The sequence below is a fragment of the Phoxinus phoxinus genome, assembly GCF_949152265.1.
Source record: "Phoxinus phoxinus genome assembly, chromosome: 13".
In the NCBI taxonomy this organism is placed as follows: Eukaryota; Metazoa; Chordata; class Actinopteri; order Cypriniformes; family Leuciscidae; genus Phoxinus; species Phoxinus phoxinus.
In genome coordinates, this window is record NC_136888.1 from 11,396,810 (window position 1) to 11,412,964 (window position 16,155).

The 16,155-nt window shown below is 38.3% G+C and overlaps 1 protein-coding gene across 4 annotated transcripts in view; it reads left to right on the forward strand.

Moving 5' to 3' along the window:
- The first annotated feature begins 9,023 nt into the window (after positions 1-9,023).
- Positions 9,024-16,155, forward strand: part of npas3 (neuronal PAS domain protein 3) — a 295,848-nt gene continuing 288,716 nt past the window's right edge. For 2 of the 4 annotated variants that reach the window (XM_079634099.1, XM_079634100.1), the window contains exon 1: positions 9,830-10,119. In XM_079634099.1, coding sequence (XP_079490225.1) covers positions 9,965-10,119 — 155 coding nt within the window. In that variant the 5' untranslated portion in view covers positions 9,830-9,964. Of the gene's footprint in view, positions 10,120-10,627; positions 11,892-16,155 lie in introns of those variants that run through there. The other 2 variants (XM_079634098.1, XM_079634101.1) reach the window with 2 other exon arrangements.

The following is a 16,155-nucleotide window of genomic DNA, read 5'->3' on the forward strand; positions in this document are numbered from 1 at the left end:
CTTTTTTAATGCAATCTGCTTCATCCATCAGTGTTGTGGAGGAAGAGTCCAATAGAATTCATCTCTGACAAGTTCAGGAAGTATTACATTTCTGTTGCATTTGCATCCACCCACATATAATAACACAGCATACACACATATACAGCAGACCATATCACAGCACAACCGGTGATGAATAAAGCTAGGAAATAAATGAAATGAAACTATGAAATCTAATCATCATAACGTTAAAAGGGTTGTTCACCTATACAATAAAAAATTCTGCCCTCGTTTACTCTCCCTCACGTTTTCCAAACCTGCAGTGAACACAAAGACGGACAGTATAAGTACAGAGAACTAACATAGGTCGTTCACACAGAACGCGTTTTTCCATTTCACAGCCCTAGTTTTCCATTGTTTTTCCAAGTAAACCATAATGCTGTACAGATGTAAACACAGGGTAAAATGCCCTTTTCACAAGATGTAAAATAAATCTCTGATATCCCCATAGTGTGTGTGTGTGTGTGTGTGTGTGTGTGTGTGTGTGTGTGTGTGTGTGTGTGTGTGTGTGTGTGTGTGTGTGTGTTTAGCTCAAAATACCTCACATATATTTTTATATGGCATGTTAAAGTTGTCACTTTTTGAGGGTTTTCAAAAACGCACCGTTTTGTGCCTGGCCCTTTAAATGCAAATGAGCTGCTGCAGAAGGCGGGGTTTCAAGAGCTCATGTTAGCAGCTGCGATTACCTCACTCAGACACAGTAAAATGACAGAAACTGTCAGACAATGATGGAGAGACTCAAGAAGAAGTGACAACATGTAAATGCAACAGGACGTCTCTGAACGGTTAGTTGATGGATTTATGTAGCTAATGTGGAGTTAACTATCTTCAATTAGCATATTCTGTCATGATAATCTATAAATCGCTCGTATAGGAACTGTTGTCAGATGCACACAGAGTGACTTTCTATTGCATGTGAAAAGATGGATGCTAAAGTTTGAGCTGACTCACAAATGTACTCTTATACAACAACTCTTCCTCTCCTCAACATGGACTGTGTTCCCGGGAGCGGGTTTATGTACATTTTAGGGTTGGTGATGTCACTAACCCGGGAGGAATGTCGTGTAGTTCCTACCAGCCGTTTGTTGTAGTCCTTTTCTTTAAAAGCAAATATCTTCCTTTGCTTTGAACTTTGAGCATTGTAACGGTGCAGATGTTGTTGATGCTCAAACAGCAACATTACACACTATCTAAAGTTAGAAAAGTGAAATCATACTTTACCACCCCTTTAAACGTTGCACCGTGTCTCGTGCATGAAGTGGCATTCTGGGGTGTTAAAAAAATTTAAAGGGATAGTTATGTCATTAATTAATCACCCCATGTCGTTCCAAACTCATAAGACTTTCGTTCATTTTTGGAACACATAACAATATATTTTTTATTAAATCTGAGAGCTTCTGTCCCTCCATAAACAGCTACGCAACTACCACTTTGACGCTTCAGAAAGTTCACCAAGAGATTGTAAAACTAATCCATGTGAGCGGTTTAGTCCAAATTTTCTAAAGAGAAATTATCGGTTTATATAGGCTACAATGAACAGATTGAATATAGGCTTTTATTCCATTCAGATTGTAATGGAAGTATGGGCAAGTCACTGCACTGAATAGGCCTATGTGTTAAAATACACTATTTACAAAGCAAAGCAAGACTTAAACATGACATGTGCAAGAAAATGAGAAAGAGAGAAGGAAAACTAGAAGTTCATCCTTCTAGAAAAGTAGTCCCTCCGTTAAAATGACATTTCAGACAACTTTATATCCTCCTCTTTTAGCAATCACGTTACTTTATTAATGTAGAACACCTTCCATATCCTCCTATTGTTAGTACAAGACATAGGCCTACATTGTTTTTCTTTTCTTTTCTAATAATTATTATTTGGCACAGATGTTGATATTTTAGAGATTTCACAATTTCTATTAAATGCTAAAAAGTTAAAGATTTGAACTAAGTTATGTTCTTGGCACATTAAAATAGCTAATCAAATGTACTTTAATGAAGAGGCGGCATCAGTAATCACCTCTGTAAGAAAGAAACAGTCATATTCATCTTGTATTGTTATCTTTCATTTAAGAAGGGAGAGGGGAAAAATGTAATTCACAGTTACAGCTCCAATTATCCTCTTGTGATAGGAGCTGTGCTGATGACCTCATGATTGACAGAATTATCACATATTAATAGAGCACATTCATTTCACCGCGTAGAGTGTTTAACACGCCGCGTCCCGATAAGCTCAAACCACCGGCAACCGGTCGTACAACCTCCAAACTCCTCCGCGAAATACCCTTGACTTCATTTAACACGGACCGTGTGCTGATTGTTATCGCGGGAGAGGATGATATTCAGGAAGAGGTCGAGTCTGAGGCCCAGCCAGCAGGAGAGAGATTTCTCTTTTGCGTGAGAGGGAGAGAGTTTGGACAAACAGCGGGACCGACGGCTCCAATCACAGTTTATCCTGCTTCACATTAAGCTGACTTGTCAACATGTGGTTGTGAGAAGAATGGCATGGACTGAGAGGGAAGCCCACCGCTGGCTTCCAGAATAATCCACTGACCCTCAGTGAGCGAATCATGGGCTGCTGAAAGCTCGCGTCAGCTCAGACACTAGTATTGTCTGCAGGGAATGGATTTATGGGGTGGGTTTGTTGTCACTTGTGTCTTATGAGACAAAGCAGAAGGGATGAAAAGCGTTGAAAGAAAGCAACGGCAAAAACCATACACTGTGTTATACTATCTATCTATCTATCTGTATCTATCTATCTATCTATCTATCTATCTATCTATCTATCTATCTATCTATCTATCTATCTATCTATCTATCTATCTGTCTATCTGTCTGTCTGTCTGTCGTTCATTCGATCTATCGATCTATTATCTATCTATCTATCTATCTGTCTATCTGTCTGTCTGTCTGTCTGTCTGTCGTTCATTCGATCTATCGATCTATCATCTATCTATCTATCTATCTATCTATCTATCTATCTATCTATCTATCTATCTATCTATCTATCTATCTATCTATCTATCTATCTATCTATCTATCTATCTGCCTGTCTGTCTGTCTGTCTATTGTTCATTCTATCTATCTATCTATCTATCTATCATCTAACTATCTATCTGTCTGTCTGTCTATCGTTCATTCGATCTATCTATCTATCATCTATCTGTCTGTCTGTCTGTCTGTCTGTCTGTCTGTTTGTCTGTTTGTTTGTTTGTTTGTTTGTTAACCATCAATTTTAATTTTTTTTTATTTATTTATAATTATTGAGAGATAACTTCGATGAAGAAGAACTGTCCATACTTTTAACCAGGAAATCACTTGTGAAAGTTATCTGATCTTTCTTTGAAAAGTTCCTAGACAACAAAACGATTAAATGGAGAGCAAATGCAGATGCCAGTATTCTCACATATAGACTTTAGACTAGCCTTGGTCCACTTTGCAGCTTATTCTGATCAAGATCTGCCCAATTAGACAGGACAAGATCACCTGACTGACATCCAATGTGATCTAAGATACATGATTTCAATGATAATAGATAATCTTAAAAAAAAAACTAAAACTATGGCATGTCAATCACAGAAAAAGAGAGAGAAACAAATCTGTGGGATTGGGTGTAGATTTAGTCAATGAAACATAACTGAGAGCAACTCCTGAACAACACATTTCCCCTGACTTTGTGATTTTACAACTTTCTTCATAATAAGTGTGCTTCTCTTACAATCTTGCTTGTCTTTTAACAACACTCTGTGTTCCTGGCAGAGGAATACAATATCGATTGCCAAAGCCTTCCTCAAGAGAACGCGCACCACCCGCGTAGCGCCGTGATGTGGGAGGCTCACGCTGCCCCGGATCTGTCTCATGTAGTTTAGCAGAGCACTGTAGACAAATAAATGCAATACAGACCACTGCAAATACCCAGGGAAGTAAACAGAAGACAGCGTTAATCTAATTGTATTAGGAGCTGCAGTGTCGGTTTAAAGCTTCCAGTGCAATCTATTCTATTTGATTCCATCGCTGAGAAGCAGCCCTGAAGAGAAGGCCCTCCGCTGTCTTGTTTGTTAAGGCTGTTTTATTAGAGAGCTTTTCCATTTACTGTCCCAGGTGAAGCACTGAGTGCGTCTTTATTGCTATTTAATCATGTGCGCTGATAATCTGAGGGAGTATTTTTCATTTCAAAGGAGACAGAGAATAAAACGTTCTCTCTTTAAAACTGTACACAACAGAGCGATTATGGGCACCTGAGCGGTGCGCGCGCCGCGTTCCTTCCCGCAGATCAGATCTCTTTAATAGCTCACAACTTTCTGATAGACAGCAGTGAGATTAATTGAGAGCAATGGTGACGCTTCTCTGATGTTTCTCCTGAGGAAGAAAACAAACAAACCTAGAAATCTTCTCTAGAGCTTCAGAGGAGATCTCAAATAAGATCCCCAAATGTGCGGATTTGCCAAGAAATCAAAGCTATAAACTAAATCTCTACATGTGAACTCACACATTTCTCATTATATGATCCGTGCTGCTATTCACATTTATTGTACGGCTCTCTTACTGTTTTTCAACAATTGTCTCATTTATGTGTCTATTTTGATTTATTGTTTTGGGTTCCCTAACAAAAAAGATGTTTATTCAAGTGTGCTATTAGTATACTTCTTCTAAACTAAAAATAAGGAAGTATTCTATATTTAAATATATAATATATTTCAAATTACACTTAAGTGACAGAAAAGTCTGTGGGCCCTATCTTACACCCAGCGCAATGCAGCAAGTGTTGTTTGCTAGTTTCAGCCCGACGCAGTTATCATTTTCACATCGGGTTTAACGACGGGAAAAATGCGCCACGTTAACATCCTGCGCCACGTTGTTTAAATAGCAAATGCATTTGTGCCCATGGGCGTGCTGGTCTGAAAACGAGGTGTGTTCAGGCGCATTGTTGGCGCGTTGCTATTTTGAGGCAACTGAAATAGACTGCGCCATTGACCAACAAAACCTGGTCTAAAGTCAATGGCGCAATCTTTTTTTTGTTATTTAAAGAGCGTGTTAGTAATGTGCGCCTTTAGGCGGGTCACAACGTGTATTACACATACAGCAGCACACAAACTAGCCAAATATAAAAAATAAAAGGATTACAATGTAAAATATTATTATTGTGTATATAAAGATATGGGATCCGGCTTGTCCCGTAGATGGGCTGCTTGCGCACCTTTACCTCACGGACGATAAGTTTGTGCTCTGGAGATGCGTTCGGTCTTTCCACTATCAAATTTCGTCATGTAAATAGCGCATCTGCCATGACGCGAGCGCAACTGGCTTTTAAAGGGAAAGGGAGATGAGACTCTGATTGGTTTATTTAACGTCACGCCCAAAACACACCCATTACTCATTGAGTGAATAGGGACAACCCTTTTAGACCATGTGCCGGGCGCGCCGACCATTTTTCCCGTCGTTAAACCAGCAAAAGTGGATTCGGACACGCCCCAAGTGCACTTGCGCCGTGCGCTTTAGACCATGCACTTAGATCGTTAAAATAGGTCCCTAAGTATATTTGGCTTATACTTGTACTCAATCTTTTGATCAATATATGTAGGCCTATGTATCAGTATAAGGTTTGTAATTGTGTTTACTCATTTGATTGAGTAGCCTATGAAAATTCTCTGGCAGGGAATTCTACATTTAAAGGTATATCTCAAGTATAAAAATGTGTACCTAAATAGGAACATAGACTGGAAAAAAACGTTAAGTAAAATTTACTTTTGCAAGTTTTCGCACGCAGATTTTCAAAGTAAATTGCACATATGGAATTAAGTAAAATCTACTTAACTAAGTTAAGTAAAATGAACAAAGAAAATAGTAACTTGGCCATTAAAGTTTGTTGAGTAATTTCTACTTAGTTGAAGTTTACTTTGCAACACTGTTTCAAGTACATTTGACTACATTACGTTACATTAAACATTATGTGACCCTGGACTACAAAACCAGTCACATGGGTACTTTTTTTTTCAAATGAGATGTATACATAATCTGAAAGCTGAATAAATTAACTTTTGATGTATGGTTTGTAAGGATAGGACAATATTTGGCCAATATACAACTTTAAAAATCTGGAATCTGAGGGTGTAAAAAAACTAAACATTGAGAAAATCGCATTTAAAGCGATTTTCGCGATTTTGCTGCATCCACTCACAAACATAAATGTTTTATATATTTACGGTAGGCAATTTATAAAATATATTCATATAATCGCATTTAAAGCGATTTTCGCGATTTTGCTGCATCCACTCACAAACATAAATGTTTTATATATTTACGGTAGGAAATTTATAAAATATATTCATGGAATATGATCTTTTATTAATATCCTAATGATTTTTGGCATAAAAGAAAAATATATAATTTTGACCCATACAATGTACTGCATTGATGGCTATTGGCACAAATAAACCCGTGCGACTTGTGACTAGTTTTGTGAGTCACATATAACGCTGATTTAAACCACGCTGATTTAAAGTGTATGCTTTACTTAGAACATCCAAGTGAATAATACATATGTAGACAATATATCTACACAATAGAATGAATGTGTACCCACACGAACACAGAGATCTCAATACTTGGTACACAATAGACAGTAACGGTAACATTGGTTAGATCACTTGAGTAGAAAATGAACTCCAGATGTCGCAAAACAGCAATTTACTAAACCTAACCACAAAAGCAATGATAAAACAGTGTAAATACAGCTGGAAAACAGTGAAAAATCAACCTTATTAATTCTTGATGCCCCAGTGCATGATGGGAACACCACCAGTATTAGAAAGCTGAGTAGGTTTTACTTAAATTTATAACGTTGAGATTTACGCTTTAATAAGCTTAAACTAGTAGTTTACTGAGAGAATGTAATTCATAAAAAAAAGTGCTAGTAAAACTATCAGTATATAAGTTCACTTGTAGTTGGCAGTTGCAGTACAAATGAAAAACGTAGTTGTAAACTAGTTGTGTATTCAAAGTGTACTACTGTTACACCAAGTATACTTCTATACACTAAAAAGTAAGCCAATTTAGTCCCAAATAGTATTGAACAAGTATGCCTAGTACATTGATATTAGTATACTTACTTAAAATATACTTAAAAATATACTTAATGGAAAACTTAATGAAATGAACTTGAAGTATACTTTGTAAGGTTTTTTTAAGAAGAAACACCTGAGACAAAGCCGATGCATCAGTGAAGCAGCCGAGAACTTTTCCTCCGTCATATCTTCTCACTTAACATCCTGTACTAATGCATCACATGTAAATATGCTCACTGACAATTACAAATCTGCTGTAACTTATAGATATCCGATGGTTTCGTTTCAAGGACTTCCTGCTGATTTCTAAGGTTGGTGTATGTCCACACTGAGATCATTAATAAGCTGCAAATGTTTGATAAAAAATGCCATAAAGCTATTCAGATAGCCGTCTTCGGTTTATCAAAGGACAAGTGAACTACAGTAGAAGATTCATGAGTGTTGATGTGGACGCAGCTCAATATTTGCATTTTGGAATATTTTATTGGTTAACACTCAATCACTTTCACAACAGTGACAGTTCAAGAGCAGAAGAGTCAATGAGGAGCAACTTACCAACACCACGCGCCCTCCGTCGCACAATTAAACATTCTGCCTTTCTCTGAGTCTTCATCATTTCTTCTTCTGTTCTTGCATCTGCTCGTGTGTAAAGTGCGTCATTTTCTTCAGACAAACATGAAATTGAATAGGAGACACTCAAAACTCAGTCAACATAATTTTGTTTGCACAGAGAGAGTGATTTATCATGAGCAAACTTTTCTCCATTTGTTTGCAAACCAAACCACCCTTCTCTTTAATTCTGCAAGATACATGCAGCAAAATGATAGCCTATCTCTCTGAAAACCTCACCAGCTTATCATAATTAAAATAACTATACTTGATTACATCTAATATCATACTACAAGAAACTATGCATAATTGTATTGCACAATATACAAAAAAAAAAAACTTTCTAAAACCAACACTGTATAAAAACAAGTTGCTAATTTTTTTGAGTACAATCCACTTGGATGTTTAAGTAATTTCAACTTAAATTATATTAAACTGATTTAAAAATATGAGTTGAATCTTGTATAACGTTAAAAAATGTGAAAATTGCATGACTTATTTTGATGTGTTAAAGCAATGTAAAAACACGTTGTCATAACTTTTATCTTAACAATATCATAAAAATGTTCTACAGTGAATATGCATAAATGTTTCCCCTACTGGACAAAACACACATAGGCCTATATATATATATATATATATATTTTTTTATTTTTTTTTATTTTATGCAACAACATTAAAAAAAATTTTAAATGCCATGTATATAATGTATTAATGTTGTTGCGTTAAATACTAAATATTCAAATTAATATCTGCTTAAATTCTGTCGTTTTTAAAACCAAATGTTAACATTTGTTAATGCACTGTGAACTAACATGAACAAACAATGAACGACTGTATTTCAATTCAATTTCAATTTATTAACATTAACAAAGATTAATAAATAATGTAACACATTGCAAATTGTTAGTTTATGTAAGTTAATACACTAACGTTAAAAAAATAGACCTTATTGTTAATTTAGTGGATGTAAGAAATGTAATTTTTTTTTAAAACTGTGCATTTGCTATTGTATCAAACAATCCATTTCATATGGATGTATAGCTTATGTAATTTCATTGTTTAGCTTTTTATTTTCCCAATAATGCTTTGAATTCTAATCAACATAGTGTTGCATTATAACTTAAGTTCACTGAGTATGATAGTCCTTACAGTTGCATCATGTGTCAGCTGTGAATCTCCTGGTCCTCATCATTCGGCTCATAAAGGGTTAACTGCTGCGGTAAACCGCTGCGCGCTCCCGTGCGAGCGTCCCATTGGCTGCGCGGCGGCGGCGCGCGCCGTTAATCAGCTGCACGAGCGGCTGAGCTCATCTCCTCGCACGCGTTATAGAGATGGCATTGCCACACACAGCAGGGCAACACAACACAACACACCAGGAGCACGCACACAGCAAACATCCCATCAGCTTTAGACATTGATTCTGACAGCAGCACCTGACCTGCGCAGCATCAGCACCAGAAGAAGAAGAAGCTGATCACTGAAAGCAGTAGCACATCATCATCACAACAGTAGGAGGCGAGCAGATCACATCATGCACTGGACTTTCCGCGCGCACATACTTAGATCTGTTTCCTAAACCACACGCACTGGGAATGGACAGCTATCTCTGATCTCAATCAGTAGAGCTTTTTCAGGACACACATCGGACTGATAAAAAAAGTTCTGTGCTCGTTTATTTATAACGCACGCATTCCTTTACACTAGAAGGAAAGTGTTGCACGTGCGTTTTCATTTCTGTTAAATCCTCTAGCTGTACATCCAACTACTAAAACTAAAAGGCTTATGCGTTTTAAAGTTGAAATAATACCAGGATACTTTGATTTAAGATTTTAGGAGTTAGTGTGCCACTTTATGGTAAGTTTCCTAAACTGACAACGGACCCTAATTATTTTTCAGAATTTCCATAGAGACACTCAGAACTTTCATATATTGGAGGATATGGTTAAATGATGAGGTTTTAAGGAAGTTCACTTTTAAAACATATGCTTTGGAGCGCTTGAAACTTTTACGCGTAAAAGCGCACAGGACGCGCAAAGAGGCGGCAGTCTACGAGCACCCTCATCATCATCATCATCATCACCAGCCCTGTAAAAGCAACGGTTCTCTCTTCTGAAAGCAGAAAACAAGACGTAGAATGGCTGATGAGCTTGTTTCCATCACTAATGGGATTGTGCTGCTGTGATTTGTCGGACCGGAGGGAAGGTTGATCCACACACACTCGGTTGGTGCAGCATCGCGGTGCGCGCTCGGGGATGATCAGGATCTTCCCGGATTTCAGTGTTCAGGTGACGGCGGCGGCGGCTGCAGGTCCGGGAGTCGGTGGAGGGATGCCGGCTGCGTCCAGAGTCCCGGGAGCTACTAACGGGAACCCGCAAAACGTCCAAGGCTTGACGTCTTACCAACAAAGGTATGCTGGCTGAACGCAAAACATGTTTTTGTTTTCCCTCTTCACATTTATGTGACATTCATACCATTCATCTCATATTTGTTGCGTTGCACCGTTATCAGGTTTATATATAAAGCAATATTAGATTTCCCTGGAGGTTGCTATAAGTCTAAACTTAGATTCCTAACATCTCGATTCCAGTGAGATTCAGGGTTTGCTTCACAACACACGATGTAAAGACTGTAAAGTTTTGCCATGTGTCAAATTCCAAAACAGACTCACGCTGAGATGCAAAGAAACGATTTTAATCAATATAAATAAGACGTTTAATGTTTATCTTACAAGAAAACATTATGTTCTATCATATTAAACATTCAAGGTGACTGTGATCATTATAAAAGTGGCTTTTCCAACGCACATACAAACTCACTTCAGAACAAATGATTTAAAGAGATATGCATGCAAAATCAATGCATAGTTCTTATATCCATCTGAGCACAATAGTTTTAAGTAGATTAGAAAAGAGCTCCAATATATTTTCAAAACTTTACATACCAAAGCCAAGAAAACACCACTGAACCACATGGTGTGTGATTCAGATTTATACAAATATAAATGAAATCAGGCGTAATATGGTTTTTGCAATTCATTTTGTCCCCCACATAAAAATACACTAATTTTCATCATCTATAAAGCCAGGCGGAAGCATTAATGGCTGTGGATGTTCTGATTGTTAGTATATCAGCAGAATCAACTGATCATGTGCACGCATGCTTCCATACACTGTCACGTTCAATTAAACAGTCTGTTTAGAGCACAACACAATGAACAGGACATTAAATGGGCTGTCAGCTCATGACCTTGACAGGTCACAGGTTCTAATGCACATCTGAAAAAAGGCCTTTATTTATGTCAAGACGGATTCACTTAGAAAAATAAAATGATATACTGAATGTGCATTAGTGCAAAAAAAAAAAAAAAAAAATAGTCCACTCCAACCATGCATTTTTTTTCTGACGATCTAACAATGGCATACGAGATATCTCTTTAAAATCTTTATTAAAATCAAATAAATAAATACGTTTTATTTGTCACTCTTAGTGCTTCAGTTTCAAAATAATTTAGTCTCAAATTAATTTATACCTCAACTTGGCATTTGAGGTGATTTTGACAGCTGTCAATCATATCATTCCACATTCTTATAAAAAAAATATGAATGCAAACATAAGCATGCAAACGATTAAAAGCTTTCATGATTTGGTTCCGCAAATCTCTTCGTTGGTGCATCAGAAACAACCTGTGTATTCCCAATAAACTCCAACTATTTCCAACTACAACTGAGTGGCGTTGTTGCGCCGGCAGGAGAGGGAGATGAGAGGGAGAGAGAAGCAGGAAAAAGCTGGAAAATGCGGACAAATATACAAGGGAAAAGCGGCTGTGTTCGAGAGGCACATCGTGATGTAAATGCCCGTCTCGTGCGCTGATTCCTGCTCTCGTTTACCCCGCGAGGACAGCCGCCGGATCGCACGAGCGTCCCCGGGTTTCCTCTCACTTTATTGGCATGCCTTTGGATCTCAGCGTCGGCTGGTCTCGCTCCCGTCGGAACGCGTCTTAACGCACGGAGACACGGGCACGAGCGCTCCGGTACCACCGATGGCGTTGCTTAAATGCTCCCGGTTCCGCTGTCAGCAGCTCGTCGCGTGAATTCTGGAGGAAAAAAGTGTAATTAATAATTGCAGGAAGATGGCGCCCACCAAGCCCAGCATTCAGCAAGACCCTTCCAGAAGAGAACGGTAAACGCTCGGTTTGTTGTGTGTCTGTGGAAACGCGTGCGCTGACGGGCATTTTGGTCTGAGATGGGAAACTTTGCCCTTTCCGCAAGAGTGTGTGTGTGAGGGGTTGGGTAACAGGTATACACGCTGACAGAAGCGGCGAGTGTGTGTTTATTCTCTCTGTGTGTGTGAGTGAGAGTGTGTGTTTTGGTGGACAGAGGACATGACCGTTGAATGTGTTCAGCGTGTCTCGCGCTGCTGGCAGGTTTCGCGGGAAATTTGTGAACATTTCGAACGCGACCATGTTGCAGCGTTGTATCCGCTCTGCGTTTGTTTTCACGGCATTAGGCCAATCTGAGTAAAACACACTGTTTACGGCTGTGAAATAGTGTGCATCAGGCTGCTGTTTGAGGAAGTTTCGATGTAGATTGATGTGGGTTTGAGTCCTGTATTAGCATACATCAGGAACTCTTGATGGGGATTGAAATATGAGCACTAAATCTGCACTTTGAATATGACAGTCGAAGTTGATCACAAGACAAAGACAAGTTAAGTGTATGTATGTTAGATGATGTTAGAATTGAGTAGCTGAAATGTTTTTCATTGGATTTACACTACATGACAGGTGCACGATTGCTATCACAATTAGTTTGATCTATAGATTTGACATTGTGATATATGAATGTATAACAGGGTGCATGTTAAAGACTGATGTTTTGTGTCTTTTACTCTTAATCACAGGTGGTGCACTAAATTCATTTGTCAGATCTATAGATCTGAAACTGTGCATAAAGCAGATGTTTGAAGAAGTAATGCATGAGATCAGAAATGCTTATAATAAAAGAAATATGCCACTACAATAAATCTGTAGTTATTAAGTGCTGTCATCATTTATAGAGCTGAATTTGTGATAAAAAATATTGTGTACATGATTAAATGTTGTTACTGCATATGCTTAGAAGACATGTGGTGCACTCAATTCTGCAATTATAAAATTACTTGATCTATAGATCTGAAATTGTGACTATTTTGATATATTGCATAAAGCATCAAGTGGCGGTTTGAGGACTTTTACATGCATCCAATCAGAATTGAGTGTGCATATTTATGTCATCATCTGCAGTATTGATAATAATATAAGAATCGGTTGCTCTAGATCTGAAATGTTATTATGATTACATTATATAGAGTAGTTAGGTTGGTGCTTAAAGGCTGTGGTTTTATGGCAATTTTCTTTGAGTATTGCATATGCATCTGTCTTGTGCTGTTAGATCACAGGTGTAAATAAATCTGCAGTTCTGAAATTACTTTCATGATAAGCTGCTCTCAGGATCTTATTAACTCTAGTCAGGTTGTGCATGTTATTTTATTGTATTTTTCTTTATTATCATATGCATATGCCTTAGTCTTTTGTGATTAGATGATCAGAATTTGATTTCCGTTGTAGAATATCGCTAGTTCTTACTCATACACACAATATGTGTTTAGGTAGGCTATATTTTTTTCTTTTTAGCTCGTATGAGTATTAAATTAGGCATCACTGATTCCCGCCGTACTGCGTGTGACTGCGTGCAGCTTGTTAAACTAATGTTAGATTGTATGCAATAATTCACCTGCAAGTGTGTGTACAAAATATCAGCCGTAGAGCCAGTGACATTTTACAATGTAAACACGGCCCGTTTCATATACTGTAGTGTGCAACTCCTCACGATTGTGTGCCTGACCGGACTACGAATGGTTATCATTTAGCAAGCTTGACTAAACTCTCATCGAGCTCGATTATTTTATAATTCCCACTCGGAACGCGCAGATTACACGAATGCACCTACGTCTAAATAGGCCACGACATTAGAATTATATTCCACCCCCTGCCAGTCATAACAGCAGGAGATGTTTATGCTAAGTCAGTCTGCAGTAATCTTTCTGGCGGGAGCGATTTGTGTGCCATTCCGAGCATATCACAGAGATAGGAATCTTGAAGATGGAATTAATTTTGAGGGAGGTGAAACTTCATAGCCAGTGCATGAGTGCTTCCTTTATCACCTGTTTCCGAACGGCATTCTGAAGGGCTAAATTGCACTCTGTGATTCGTTATGTGGCTCCACTTGAGAGAGTTGAACCGCATAACACTGGGGATGAAATTCTAAGGGAAGGTTTGGGAGTTTTTTTTTATTTTTTATGCAGTGCTGTTTACTAGTAAGCTGTAGTAAGTGTTGGGAAGGGAGGGATTGTGCTCTTGGGCGAAGCAACTCTGAAGGAGTTGGACGAGAATTCACAGAGAGAGAGAGAGAGAGAGAGAGAGAGAGAGAGAGAGATTGGTTGGCGTGAATTTATACACAACACTAAACACAAAGTTGGCTTTGTGTTGAAGAAAGCAATGCCTCCCTCCCTCACTGTGAGCAAACAAAAGTGCTAAATTGTTCCATTTCCTCTCCTACGGTGCAGCAGTGGATCCATAGATTGAGACCGGAGCTGTGGCTCTGTGAAATGCTTGGGGTTTATTTGGTGTTGCGTTATGAAGTATCGTCTCTCTAATGGGTTGTATATCAACAGGTCCATTAACAAGATGCTGTGTGCGATGCATATCGCTTCCATTTTAGGCTAAACATGGGAATGAATGAATATGTAAGGGGAACGTGTATATCTTTGTTTTTTTCCGCCGTCGATTATTTTAAATGGTCCTACGGTAGTTTCTAAACTAATATGGTCTCATAAAAGGTGCATGCATAATGATTTTAAGAACATTTATCAAAATGCACCATTTCAACTTCTTGAGTGTATTTCAAATAAGCATTAAAAAAAAAAATTCACTTTGAAAAATTGGCTTGTTTGTTATTTAAATCACGTTTCGACATGTAGCTCTTCATTATATGAATCCTTTGATGTGTAATTGTGAATATCAGCATCTCACTAAACGGTTTCAGTGCAATGTGTTTGTGATTATTTCAAATTCACTAAGTGTGATATATATGCTTATGTTTATGGATGAAACAAAGCGGTGGTATTCTCTGAATGCTGGAGAGGCAGACAGCCCAAGCTGAGCTATACCATCACACAAAGGACGCTCCAATTCCACCCGTTGATTCGCCGGCGTCGAACGCGGCATGGAATGGAGGCAAATAAGCAATTCTGATGTGTATTTATCACAATTAAGAGGGATTTCCAGCCTCCATCTGTGTCTGGTGTTGTGCGGTGATTACAGCGGCTCTCGCCAGCCGCCACTCGTCTCTGTTATTGTGAAGGTCAGAGCAGAGACACAGACATAAAGAAGATGCATCCCGCAAAGGTAATCGTGCAGTCTCTCGATGCATTACTGCACGGCTCGTGGCGTGAGAGCCTTTGTGATGTATACGTCTCTACATTTGAGCTGAGGCTTTTGCATGTGCCCATCTCCTTTTTGGACGTATCAATGAATTGGTTGATGGATCAGTCATGTTGCACGGAATCACTAAATGACCTTTTTCTTTTTTGCCTTTGTGTGTGTGTGTATATATATTAGAGGTGTAACGGTTCAAATTACTAACGGTTTTAGGGTCATGGTTTCGGTATGTGCAATGTTCGGGGAAAACGGATTACTGTCAAAAAAACTAACAAAATCGAACTATAAACAACAGCACAAATAAATACAATACAGAAAATATACAAATAAAATAAACAGTGCTTTTCAGGTTTTTCAGAATATCTAACAGTAGTTTTCTTTCAAGTCTTGTGCTTGAATGGACAAATTCACACAAAAATAATGTCAACATGCCTGTCTTGGCGACTATCCTAGCAAACAGTCAGTTATATCTAAACAGTCGAGAAAGACAATGCATTTGTATCAGTATAATGGATCTGTGCATTACGTCTTAAAGTGACAGCAGCCAAATATTCCTGCTGTCTGTGTTTTTAATGTTAATCAAACAACAAAAGACAAGGGAATAACTCACTGCTCTTGACTGAATAGCTTTTAATAATGATTCATCTTTTAATTTATACAGTAAAGATTATAGGCAATGTTGGTTTACATTTGATTACTTTATTCAATTCCAGTACTTGAAAACTCCATATTTCCGTGTGCGCGCTTCAGATGAGTGCCATGTCTTCTTGCGCTTGAATGCTTAAGTTGGCAAGGCTGAAATGAGTTTAGTTTAAACACCGATAGCAACGTGTGCCGTTCAGGTCTCACCTGTGCTTGCGTGCTATCAACTCCCCCGGGTGTTTACGGCATAAATGACTGGTAATAGTAACTAGAGCACTTGCATTGAACAAAGTTTAGGGGAAGCCAGAATGCGTAGCGTATCCA